Source organism: Notechis scutatus, chromosome 4 (genome assembly GCF_049901735.1).
Source record: "Notechis scutatus isolate UNSWTSFEM ecotype Mainland chromosome 4, rNotScu1.2, whole genome shotgun sequence".
In the NCBI taxonomy this organism is placed as follows: Eukaryota; Metazoa; Chordata; class Lepidosauria; order Squamata; family Elapidae; genus Notechis; species Notechis scutatus.
In genome coordinates, this window is record NC_142012.1 from 127,491,547 (window position 1) to 127,505,475 (window position 13,929).

The 13,929-nt window shown below is 34.5% G+C and overlaps 1 protein-coding gene across 4 annotated transcripts in view; it reads left to right on the forward strand.

Moving 5' to 3' along the window:
* STAG1 (STAG1 cohesin complex component) overlaps positions 1-13,929 on the forward strand; it is a 201,555-nt gene that overhangs the window by 167,885 nt on the left and 19,741 nt on the right. For all 4 annotated transcript variants that reach the window (XM_087964870.1, XM_026687465.2, XM_087964871.1 and 1 more), the window contains 9 exons: positions 968-1,038; positions 1,356-1,443; positions 2,607-2,687; positions 5,144-5,236; positions 8,417-8,591; positions 10,662-10,801; positions 11,232-11,333; positions 12,501-12,649; positions 13,535-13,663. In XM_087964870.1, coding sequence (XP_087820996.1) covers positions 968-1,038; positions 1,356-1,443; positions 2,607-2,687; positions 5,144-5,236; positions 8,417-8,591; positions 10,662-10,801; positions 11,232-11,333; positions 12,501-12,649; positions 13,535-13,663 — 1,028 coding nt within the window. The remainder of the gene's footprint in view (positions 1-967; positions 1,039-1,355; positions 1,444-2,606; positions 2,688-5,143; positions 5,237-8,416; positions 8,592-10,661; positions 10,802-11,231; positions 11,334-12,500; positions 12,650-13,534; positions 13,664-13,929) is intronic.

The following is a 13,929-nucleotide window of genomic DNA, read 5'->3' on the forward strand; positions in this document are numbered from 1 at the left end:
CTGTACATAGAACCCCTTTATTTGGAGAGAGTAAGATTCATGTAACGTGAGCTTTTATTTCAGAATTAGAATTCAGTTAACTTGTAAATACATACTTTTTGTAAATATCTACTCGTGAAATAGGAATACGATATATAATTTAAATTATATACTAAATTATTTATTTAATTTATTTAATTTATATCTATCAGCACAATATTATAAGTGAACCAAGAATATAAAAGTATTATGTTAAAACTGCAACTTATCTCCAACAATATACATAATCTTCCAAACAAGCCCATATTTCTTTTTTAAGTCAATTTTAATCAGTACTCAATTTTAGTATTAATATTCAACTTATTTTCTTCAATTTTTCAATAATTCCTGAGGTTACTCAGCACTTGATACAAATTATTATTTTTTTCAAAAGCAGAAAGTTAACTTGTGCGCCTCAGAATTAAAATGAGAATTTATGTTCTAGAAGCATTAGTCATGCATGCATGTATTGTCATATATTATCTAATTTCTTAATTCCTGACATGCATATACCATTTTTTTCATACATATACCTATATTAGGCAGATCAAATCTATATTTAAATTGGTCAGTCATATAACAATACCTAGGAAAACCTTACTTGTGGTTCAGTGCTGAATCATGAAGGTATGTATATATCAGATATGTAGTTCATAAATCCTGTTGATCATTAGGATCTGTGTAATGCTAGGATATTGGAATACTTGGAAAGGGTAGTTTTGATGAAATTTTTAAAAAATTGCAAGGTGTCATGCTAGGTCACTTCTCCAGCAAGGCAGGGATTTGAGAATCAGTTTGAGATTTTGTAAACTCTTGAATTTAGTTTCTGAAATACAAATTTATACAAATTCTCAACAGCCATTGCTATACATAGATAGGAATCTACACTCTTAAACATAAGTTAATATATACATTGCTCAGCCCATGATCCAGTTTGTTCTGTTTCCAGGGAGAAGAAGCTGATGATGATGATGTATACAATGTTCTTTCTACTTTAAAGAGATTAACATCATTTCACAAGTATGTGGCTTTATGAGGTTTTATAGTTATTTAAATATTGTCAGTCATTTATACTGCCATTAAAACATAAGCAAAAAATTAAGCAAGATTGGGAGGTTTCTATTGTTAGAATACAGAGATAGAGATAATCTGTGTGTGTGTAAATATAAAAACAGCTACTTTATGCAAGATGTAGGGAAGAAACTCCATAGTTTAAGAAATCATATAGTTTATATGTTGTACTTAACTCCTAATTATAACAGTGATTTTATTACTGCATTTGTTCAATCTTTACATGTTTGTTTGTTTATTTAATGCATTTTTAATTTCTCTCAAAGCGCTCATGATCTTACAAAATGGGATTTGTTCAGTAACTGCTACAGGTTATTGAGGACTGGAATTGAACATGGAGCTATGCCAGAACAGGTAAATAATAACTAATGTGTGCTGCTTTATTCATATAATACTATATGAAATGGATTTGGCTGTTCCCTGATAAAGCTCCATATGTAATTTTCTTATATTGCTACTTTTCATCTTTTTAATGTTATTTTAATACTGTAGTACTACAATACTATTAAAGTTGCTTTGACAATTGAGATGGCTAGGCAGATGAATGAATGAATGATCGAATGAATAAATGGATGAATGAATGAATGAATTTCGTGACTACCAAAAGTCCATTAAATTGAGTTGGACTTAAGCGATTAAGGCACCAGGGTAGAAACCAGGAGACTGTGCATTTTAGTCCCACGTTAGGCATAAAAGCCAGCTGGGTGACTTTGAGCCACCCACTCTTTCTCTCTCTCTCTGTCTCAGCCCAAACCACTTCACAGGGTTGTTGTGTGGAAAATAGGAGGAGGAAGGAGTATTAGGTATGTTCACTGCTTTGAGTTATTTATAAAATTAATAAAGGTGAGATGTTTTTAATTAACACTCTTTGCATTCATATCCTATTTTCATTTGAGGAGTGCAAAAGTATAAAGTTTTTTTTAATCTTCCATAATTTTACCTTCACAACTGTTGTATGAGTGGGTTAGGCTAAATGATAAAATGTGGCCCTTAGCCCTTCAAATTTCCTTTATTGCTAAATAGAAGTGTGACTACTTTAATCCATGGAAAACAGTACAGGTTTCATTAGCACCTTGGTGCTTATACACAATGTCCTTGGCACCTGATAAGATTTCTTGTCTCCTTTTATTTTTAAAGATTTTTTTTTAATTTGAAAAATAAGGATAAAAATTAAAGTAAAGAGAAATGGTCATGCTGTTAAGCAAAACATCAGTTTCATATGTTTCGTTTTAATGTGCTGTAACAAACTAGATGCATGCTATCAAAATAAATAGTTTGGAACGTGCTACTTTAAACCATACCATATATATTTTTATTTGAGATGCTCAGGCTGTATTTGAGCTTTCCTTGCTTTTCATGCAATTGAAATTTCAGTTGATTGTAGCTACTATTTGTCCTTCTTAAGAATTAATAAACTGGTCCTTTGCGGTCTTAAAATCCTCTAAATACGTTGTTTCATAATTGCTGCAAACTGTATAAACTTCATACTTATTTGTCTGCTGTGAATTTTGTTTCAGATAGTGGTTCAGGCTCTTCAGTGTTCCCATTATTCTATTCTCTGGCAGCTGGTAAAAATTACAGAAGGATCTCCTTCAAAAGTAAGATACTATGGATCACAGTACTTCTAACACTGGGAGATAGTTGAGATGATTGTCCTACATTCTTTCATAAATGCCCTACTTCTGGCATCAACAAGACAATATTTATTGTATACAGGTAATGCTCAATTTACAATCAACTGTTCAAAGTTACAACAGCACTGAAAAAAGTGACTTATGATCACTTGGAACTGTCGCAGCATTCCCATGGTCACATGATCAAATTTTGGGTGCTTGGTAATCAGCACGTATTTTACAACAGTTGCAGCATTCTGGGATCACATGGCCATTTGCGACTTCCAAGTCAGCTTCCAACAAGTAAAGTGAATGAGGGAAGTTGGATTCACTTAACGACTGCATGATTCACTTAATAACTGCAGTGACTCACTTAGCAACCATGTTGCTTAGCATCAGAAACATTGGTCTCAAATGTGGTTGTAAGTCGAGGACTACCTGTAATACATTTTGATTTTCAGTCACCCTCTAAGCATATGTTATATGTTTTTCACCTGTGGCTTCCTTGAAATAACTTAGAACTTTCAAGGGTCATATGGTTCCAGTTGAGAATTACTATTCTATATAATTTGAGCTGGGATTTTTCTTGCATTTTAACTGAAGTATTAATGTGTTTCCACTTAAGCCTGCTGTAAGATTACAGCCCTCATGTCTATCTTCTTAGTTCCCACTTACATACAAAGGAAAACTTATTTGTTTTTCTGCATCTGACCTGCATATGTGCACTTGTATATCTGTTCTTAGCTATTGCACAACTATATTATTAACATAACTAGAATAGAAGAATAATTTGAAAAACATTTCATTGTGAAATCTTAATAGTATGTATAAAATTCATTAGCTGAAGTTCTGATATGACATGAAGTTTCCTTATGGTCTTAATTATCTGGAAATGAAATAGATGGCAGAATCACATTTTCAGTGTATGGATTTTTAAATTACATCTTACATGTGAATAAAAATATGTAGAAAAATGCCTGGAAACCTTTTTTCCAGATATATTGTTTTTCCCTATTATTCTATACTCAAAAAATCCATTCTGTTTTCTGAAATGCTACTACTGATTTACTTTTATTGTTGAAAATCTTTGTTGAAAGTCTTTGATGTGTGACCACAATTGGGACCAGAAAATTTGTTAAGTGGTGCAGTCACTGACCATACCTGATTTTATGACCTTTTAGCCTCAATTGTCATGAAGTGAAACATCACATGATTGGTGACCTTCCCTGCTGGCTTCCCTATTGATTTAGCTTGTCAAAAGCCAGCTGAGAAAATTGCAAATGGCAGTCATGTGACCCTAGGACTCTGCTACTATTGGAAACGAGAGCCAGTTTCCAACCACCCAGATCATGTGATTGGAGGATCACTACAATGACTATAGTTGTGAACACTGATTATAAGTCACTTTTTTCAATGCTGTTGCAACTTTAAACAGTCAATAAATAAATGGCTGTAAGTTGAGGGATACCTGTATGTTTACTCCCCCCCTCTCCCTTTTGATGTTTTCTGGTAGGTCACCAGAAAGAGCAGAGATGGGGAAAGATAGTGTAGGCAGGCTGCCAAGTGCCCAAGTTTTGATTACATGACTATGGGGCTACACCAATGGCCATAACTTTGGGGATCAGTCATAAGTCCATTTTTTCAGCACTATCATAACTTTGAACAATTACCAACAATATTAGTTGAGGATTACCTGTACATTGAATAATATGATTTGATCATGTCTGGTTTTGGTTTCATTTTGGAATTATATTGTAAGATATATGATAAATATATAGATAGACTTTTCAAGTAAAAGTTGTTAATGAACTGTTTTTGAAGAAGATTGTTTATATTGGGCATGTAAATTCACCAAGAGAGTTATATTAAGAGGTTAGAAAAGTACTGTTAACCAGATATCATAGTCTTGATTCAGAAATATTTAATGTGTCTAGTTTTGAAATTATTTTTCTACTAATTAAAAATGGGCACAATACATTTTTGGGCATGGTATCTCTTTTATGTCCTTTATGTATATTTTGATAAATTGTTATTGATTATATGAATAAGTGGTTTATTGTGGTGATTTATATTAATAGTACATTATTTAGGTTTATGTGTTTATTTTATTTTATTTCTTCTTGGTATATTCTTTCTCTTGGTATTATCACTTTGTAATAGAAAAAAATATCTTAAACATTCCCTTGTTAGGCAGTGAGACACAACTTTAAAACTATGTATTGCAATAACTCTGTCACATCACTTTCCAAATCTGCTTACTGTGGGTCTTTATTTTTATTCTTGGATTTCATTATTTAAATTGTGATATTGTGAGCCAATTTAGAGGCGCCATCTGCAGCTATTATTCCACTGTATTTTTTCTCTCTCTATTCTGAATATTTTTTTCCTGAAAATGTTGACTGATACTGAAAATTGGATAATTGTTCATATGTTTCCTCTAGGAAGATTTATTGATATTAAGGAAAACAGTCAAATCATTTCTGGCTGTTTGCCAACAGTGTCTGTCAAATGTCAACACTCCAGTAAAAGAGCAGGTAACAGAAAAATCAGTTAAACACATAAAACATGATGACAGTATTTTAGAAACTGTTATATATATCTTACTTCCTACAAAAATTAAATACTAACCTTCTTGATCAATTTGAATAATTTGTAAATTTTTTATATTTCTTCTAATTTAATTTTGCCTATTCTGGGAGTCTTTTATGAAGATGTAATTAGATATAATTAGCCACACAATTAATATGATTTCATTCTTAATTAAAATTTATGTCTGGCTAGATATTGGGTTAATAGAGTTCCAAAGTTTATTTCTAATTATGCTTAGTTTTCCTATATTTTATTTCTGATATCTATTGCATGACAGTATAATAAAAAGTATAAAAAAGCAAATAGACTTGCTTCTTTTCCTAGACATTTCTTGGTCCCAGTAACCTCTCTGGGAAAGGAAGAGGAATCCCAAGAAGCTGGTTACAGTGTAATGAATTCAGTAATTTATCTTTTACTGATTTTAATTTTGGTCCAGACTACAAGAATTATTTCTGGAAATATTAGTACAGGATGTAACATATAGGTCAAGATCCTTTAATTTAATAATACCGTGTTTCTCATATAATAAGGCCGGGTCTTATTTTTTTTTGAGCCCGAAAAAAATGGCTAGGCCGTCTTTTCGGGGGTGACTTAATTCCCCCCCTTGCATCTTCAGGCGGGCGGCGGCGGCTTGGATGTTGACCTCGGCGTTGGTGGGGCACTTCGTATTGGGGTCAACGCAGGCAGCACCATATCCGGGTGTGCAACAAAAGTACTTCCTAACAGCAAGCCCCCCTGCCATTCCCCCATTTCGCATGTTTTAATATAGGCCTTAATTTGGGGGGGAGGGGCTTAATTTCATTTCATGCCTATAAATCATGCTGGGACTTCCTATTGGGGGAGGCCGTATTGTTGGAGAAACAGGGTAGCATCATCAGTGTCCCTATTTTTTTAAATTTCATTTTTATTAAGTATTTTTGAGAAAAAAGACATGAACGAAAAAGTCAAAAAAATAAAAATAAAACATAGTATGCATATATAGATTTGCAAGCCTCATAGAATTTGGTTACATTTTTCTCTATTTCATTAAATAGTTTTATGTTATTCAATACATTACAGTATATAACCATTAAACAAATCATTGTTAAAATCCAATAATATTTAAAGACACTAATAATCATTTTAGTATAAATCTTGACATGAGATCAAGAGCTATATTAATTACAATACAGATAGTCCTTAGGTTACGACAGTAATTTGGGCCAGGATTGTTGTCATTAACCAATGCAGTTGTAAAGCATGATGTCCGCTTGATCATATCAGTTAGCAGTTGTAGTCCCGGTTTTTGTTGTAATCCCAAGACTCATGGTTCCTTAAAAAGAAAGAGGCAAGAGTCTCAGGTAAGGGGTGTTGTGTGGGTGGCCAGGAGAGAGCCAGTAGAACCCATCCAGGAGGTTGGGGAGAACTGGTGCAGTTCACATGCACGTTGTAGGAGGCAGGGGAGGGCCAGCGCAGGCCACACACAAAGTATGAGAGGCCAAGGAAGGCCCTGTGAAGGCCAGCAAAGGGCAGGAGAAAAAGTACTGACTTACTGAAACAACTTGCAACCATCCTCATTAGCTTTCCCATTGGCTTTCTTAAATAGTGAACATGTGACTGTGGATCCATGTGGAATATCCAGTCACACACATGCTTGGATGACAATCCTCTGATTGAGAGTGCTTCAATAACTGGAACTTTGAAAGCCAGTCATACACCAATTTTTTAGCACCACCACTGTAAGTTTGAACAGTCATTGAAAGAATGAAATGGCCTCAATCTGAGGATTACCTATAATATCCATTTAACAGATATAGATACGATTTAATCTGAGGCCAAGTTGCCTTCTCATTCCAAGTGGCATTTAAAGCCTCAGCCCCAGAAATAACCACATGGTTCCAGTGGGGGCCATTAAGTAATTAGGGGAAGGCTGGGCAGGCTCCCTATGGGAAAGTGTGTCATCAAATAATCAAGAGCCAACAGAGAGTGATTCATCCACGGCAGCAGACTGATTGTAACATCCTTCAGCTTCGGATCACGTTGCAACTGTCCCAAAATAAAATCCAGGTCTAATATATGGGCTGCTCTATGAGTCAGGCAAGAGATAATTTGTGAGCCAGGAATTCCCAAACTGCCTCCAAATCTCTGCCCAAGGAGGGCAAATTGAAGTCTATCAGTTCCATAAGCCTGGGGACCTCAACTGCCAATCCAACCACTGTTTTTTTTTAGAGAAAAGGGAAGAAATACTTTCATAAGATTCAGTTCAGTGTTGCAAAAGCCAGTTTGGTCTAGTGATTAGGGCATCAAGTTGTCTTGAGTTTTCGAGTTATGATAAAGATAGTATTAATGTTCCTGGTTGTGCTTCTTGTCCTGACTACCCTGAAGCGTTAACTTCAATCTTGCAAGAGTGAAAGTATTTCTCCCCTCCACTTTCTGGAAAATAAGGGAGGGTCTCTTCTGTAACGTGTCTCATGTTTTTCCCTGACCTGTGGATTAAGCTCCCTCTTATCAGAATATTTCCTAGGCTGCAGACTCTCTTTCTATCTCTCAAGGCCATTCCCACATACTATCACAAGAGCCTTTGAAAAACCAGGTAAAGCCTCATCCAGCTCCTATAATATCCTGCCTCAACAACCCAGAAGTGCAGTCCTAGCCCATTCCTCACTATCATTGTCACTGTAATTGCTGCTTAGGAGAAACAGGCCAGAATTGCTGCTGCTGCAGCATTGCAAAAAAATCCTCAGCAGATGACAGGCAGAGGCCATCATCAAACAGCCGATAAGCCACTTACAAGGCTGCCTCATCCAAAGCTTCTGCTCTTGTGACAAAAGCAGCAGCTTCCAATTCATAGATCAAACCAGTTCTCACCTCCTCCAAACCAATAAATAGCTTTGCCTCTCTGACATTCCAGAAGCTATTTGAAAATGCTGCGATATTCTGGACCTCCTGACACCCAGCCTCACCAGTCCAGCTGTCTGCACCTAACAGAGGAGAGTTCAACTATGCACAACCTACAAATTATCCATAACTTCCTAAAATTCTTAGATTGTAAAAACTTAAACACATACAGGTTTACATTAGAATGTCATACCTGAGCCTTTTTTGACATCTGTAACATAATTGATTAAATTGTTTTTGTATTTCAGGCTTTTATGTTGCTCTGTGATCTCTTGATGATTTTTAGCCATCAGCTGATGAGTGGAGGCAGAGAGGGTCTTCAACCCTTGGTGTTTAATCCAGATTCGGGTCTCCAGACTGAACTCCTTAACTTTGTAATGGATCATGTCTTCATTGACCAGGATGATGAGAACCAGAGCATGGGCATGTATTAGTTATGTTGATGTGTACTTATAAATATGGTTAGGGAAAAAACCCAGCTTTTTTAATAAGTTATTTCAACTAGAGAAAATCACAAAATACAAAGACCTGAAAATAGAAATAGAATGACTGTGGAAAAGAAAGCAAAGGTATAGTACCAATAGTAATAGGCACTTTGGGTGCAATCCTAAGCAACTGGAGCAACACTAGACAAAAATCTCCATTAATTGCAGAAGGCAGCTTTGCTTGGAACAACTTACGGTCCTGTGACAATACCTATAACATCTTCAGACAACAACATTTGCCTAACCCAGATCCTTAGGAAGGAGACTTGATAGGGGGATAAAAATGCCAAACATCTGGCTGACTGTGTAACCAACCATAATACAAATAGCATTAATAAGCTGATCTCTTCAAATGATACTATCTCATGCACAAAAGAGAAATAGTAACAGAATTAAAGTAAATTCATAGCATTTCTGAAAGATAATAAATGTTTAGGAGAAAAAAATAATCAATGGTAACATCTCTCTTCTCCCTCCCCAACGCACTGTGGAACCCAAATATAACTAGTAGCTATAGAAGGCTAGTTGATACAAATAATTCCCCCAGGTACAAACATTCATTTTGTGAATTTTCACAAGAATGAATTTGTTCAGAAAGGGTAGTTACATTCGAAATTCAAAACTGCAATCAAAAAGAGGCCTCTGTAGCCACGACTTGGATTCAGTCACTGCTGCAGTGGTGGCCATTTTTAACTCTATGACCTGCCTGTGCTGTTTGAGGTTATGACATACAATTTCCGGAAGCCGGCAGGTGGTGGTGGTGGTGGTTGTTTTGTCCCTGGTCACATGGCCAAACAAGATCCAGTGATTTTTGCAGTGCTAGAATTGCTTCTGTAAGCATTTTAAAATATTCTTCTTTTGTTATTCTATAGTACTGTTTGTAATGGGAAGTGCTCTGCTTTTTAAGTACTATACTCTGCAAACTATTGTGTTTGTAAGCACAGTACTTTGCAAGTATAAAGTTTGTTTGCATATGCCTTGAAACTGCTTGTAGAAATGCTAGCCAGCATCTACACAAAGCATTCTATAACATTGTGTTTCCTTGCTTTTATTTTAGAGGTTAGTGTATATTATTGTAATTTGAAGGTTTTAAATTTAAATTGCCTCCAGAAGTTGTGGATGCCCCATCGTTGGAAGCTTCTAAGAAGAGACTGGATGGGCATTTATCAGAAATACTCTCTTGTGAGAGCAGTGGGTTAGACTAGATAACCTCAAGGTCCCTTGCCTCTCTGTTACTGTTGCAAGCAGAGAGTTCTGTAAGTCCCTCCCCACATCTCCCTCTGAGTACCTGGCTAGAGACTCTTAAGCTAATTAGTTGGCAAGTGTTTTTTTTAAAGCAACTGCAATCAGAGAGTTCTGTAAATTACCGCCTCACCCCCTTCTGGGCAGCTGTCTGAAGAAGTTTGAGCTGACTAGCAGCAAATGGTTTCTTTAAAAAAAAAAAAAGCAACTGCAAACAGAGCTCTGCAAGCCTGCTTGGAAGCAATTTAGTTCCTCATCTGAACCAAAAACAGCTGATAGGTAGTGGTGGGGGAAGCCTCTCAGTTCAGTTAACGATGGCAATGATCAATTAATGAATTGAAGGAAATAGTAAATCAGAGCTTCATTCATTTAATGAGCCATTTGATTCAGTTTATGAATTTGATTTTAAAAATTTGTAAAATTGAGTCTGATTCATTTGATGATTTTTTTTTTACTTATGAATGGAATGGGCAGGCTCCATTAAGAGTCGTACCTTGAGGCCTACCTGTAGTTTCAGGAGCAAAGGGAGGAAAGGGGGCAGGGAGACTAAATGTAATTGAGTATCTAGAAAGAATTCTGCAAATCAAATCTTGACCAGAAACACTCCGGTACGTTATTTTTTAATAACTTTCTCTTGTTGCTAGTTAGTAACTATCACAACATAACTATCCCATCATATTTTAGAGAACTGTAGAATGTATCAATTAGGTAAATGAGAAATAATGACATTAAAAAGCAACTGTATTTCATTTCATTTATTGTTTAGAGGGAGATGAAGAAGATGAAGCTAATAAAATCGAAGCTTTACACAAGAGAAGGAATCTTTTGGCTGCCTTTAGCAAACTTATAATTTATGATATTGTAGATATGCATGCAGCAGCCGATATCTTCAAGCATTACATGAAGGTATGATTCTGTGCTCTGTTACTTTGTCCTAATAAATCAGATTTGCCATAATATATGGATATTTCTAAGGCTAACTTCATTTTGGTGAAAAGTTAGGCATGCATTTTTAAATGAACCTCCATTTACTTAAGTCTGCTGGGTGTTGAAGAGATCCTCTCAAACAAAATAAGATAAAGTATTCAAGGCTAAACTAAGTAGGGAGGAATCTTCTTCTTATGTACAAAGAGAAATTCAGTTGGCAGTATAAAACTATTCAGCTTAACACTATTCGAAATTAGCATTTATTAATTCTAGTTAATTAATTCTAGGAGGGATGATTTATTACAGTAGGTAAGACAATCTAAAACCACACATCAAAGGTTGATTAAGAAAAAGATCAATAAAAATTAAATGCATTGTTAATTAAAATGTGCTCTTTTCTTGCTTTTAGTACTACAACGACTATGGCGATATCATTAAGGAGACATTGAGTAAAACAAGACAAATCGATAAAATTCAATGTGCAAAAACTCTCATTCTCAGTTTACAACAGGTAAAAATCTTTAGCCCCCACTAATTCTTAAATGTGTCTTCTATACAAATAACATTTTTCATATATTTGAATATTCTGTTGCTATCATGTGACCATAGGATAGAGTTTAATATGAATATTTATCAACTATTACAGAATCTCTGATTTGGATAATCTGGAACAGTCAAAAATTGTCATCTGTGATCAGTTCCGGACTGCATCATAAAATTATTTTATTTATTTGATAATTTATAGCACCCCGTTCCTTATAGGAGCTCAAGGCAACATTCTGTTATTTTTCTCCATAACAACCACCCCATGAGGTAGGCTCGACTAAGAAAGACTGGCCCAATATCACCTAGAACTAAACTATAACCTGGATCTTTCCAATGTTAGCCCAGCATCTTAATCACTTTATTCTTCTCATTCAGAATACATTAATTTAATTAATCATTTTTGACAAAATATATGTGAACAAAAAGGCTGTACAATTCATACAATACAGTTAAAATAGAAAAACTGTGTGCTACAACTATTATCTTCAGTATACATAATTAGTATGAATTTCAGTAATTTTATTATACAGTACTTAGGTCAGGGTTATGAGTTAAAAACTTGTTGCATTGCAAGCTTAGATAAAGATCTCCCATTTTTTTCTTTTTTAAAGAAATTTGAGAAAAAAGATATTACAAGTAGAGTTATTAATACTCTTTCACATAGGGGATAAAGTCAGAAGTACTTCTGACTTGGTAGTATGACAGAATCCCTTTGCTGAGTATAATTGAATCAGAGAAAAAAGGGAGAGAAGCTCCTCTAACAAAACAAAGGCAATCCAAGTCTTCTTAATAAACATTTACATTAATGTATGTCCATATTTTACAAATGATGTTGAGAAAATACCTGAAAGCTAAAGAGTAAGATTAAGCTAACAATTAAAAGAAATCTAAAATCTAAAGTTTTTGCTTTGATTAGCTAATGCAATCAAACATTATAATGGTCTGCCCTGCACAGTAATCTCCACATAAAAGGGTAGACTATACATATATATGGTAAGTTTATCAGATAGTTTACATTATTCATTTGTTTCTTTTGTAAGATCTGTTGGAAACCACAGCTCTAAGCCCTATATATTGATAGAGAATGTGCCACTATATTTGTAAAGATTTGAACTTTCAGTTCTTTCTGCAGCTATTTAATGAGCTTGTTCAAGAGCAAGGTCCTAACTTGGATAGGACATCTGCCCATGTCAGTGGTATTAAGGAGCTGGCCCGTCGTTTTGCTCTTACCTTTGGTCTGGACCAGATAAAGACGAGAGAAGCCGTAGCCACGTTACACAAGTGAGTGGCAACGAATGTGTTGAAGTCAAGTAATGCCTTTTTTAAAATAGAGTATAAATATGTCTGGTTGTTTTATTGAGTGTGTGTGTGTGTGTGAGAGAGAGAGAGAGAGAGAGACAGAAAGACAGACAGACAGACAGAGAAGAGAAGGGTAGCATTGGTACTTAAGAGAATAATTAGGCTTTTGTAATAAATAGTTATAAAAGTTGATTGTTTAAATATTAGTCACATTTTCTAAACAGCATTCTATATTGCATTACATTTGTTCTAAGCAATTTGAAGAAATGATTCATAAATGGCAATCACTACATATTATTTATCACTATGTGTATGACCTCTAGTATAAGTAATAAATGTTTTAAAATTGTTTTAATATATAAAAAGAAAAGTTGTAAAAAAAGTTAAAAAAGAAAAAACCAAAAACAGGAAGAGGATACAGTGAAAATACATATTACATGAAATGAAAATAATTTCCCCCCGATATTTAAACATGTAATTTAACCATTTAACCACAAAAATAATGTTGAATAGTCTGTTTGTTTCTATCTGTGGAAAACCATTTATCAAGCGAAACCTAGCACAGATATTTGTCCAGAATTATAAATCTGTGGTCACACCACATTTCTAATATTGAAAACAACCATTTGTTTGTTTGCTTCATAATATCTTAACTTTTTGACATATAATTTAAAAATCCATTCAGATCTTGAAGCTCTCTGGGTCTTTATAGTAGCATGTTAAGAAATGTAAAGATGTTATACTGAATATGGATAGTGATGCATTGAATCATCCTTTCTTTTTCACTACACCTGATATTTTATTTGAAGTTTATATATAGTTTATAACATTTGACACAGTTATTTAGTTCTTGATATCTCATTACAGAGATGGCATAGAATTTGCATTTAAATATCAAAATCAAAAAGGACAGGAATATCCACCTCCTAACCTTGCTTTCCTGGAAGTACTTAGTGAATTTTCATCTAAATTATTACGACAGGACAAGAAAACTGTGTAAGTAATACATTTTGCTGATTGTAAGTGGTATGTGAAGTAAAAAGTCTGGTTTAATACTATATCTAATTACAATTTTTATAAATTTATTTAAGAAAGCGTTGGCATCATTGTCTTTTAAATTGATACAATTCTGATATTTTCAGAGCAAAATCTCACTGATTATTTTACCATATTCTAACCTCCAATTTTCATTCTCTGAACATTTATATATCTTTTGCCACTAGAGAGGAGGTAGGCTTTATTGTAGTCTAGCATATACATTC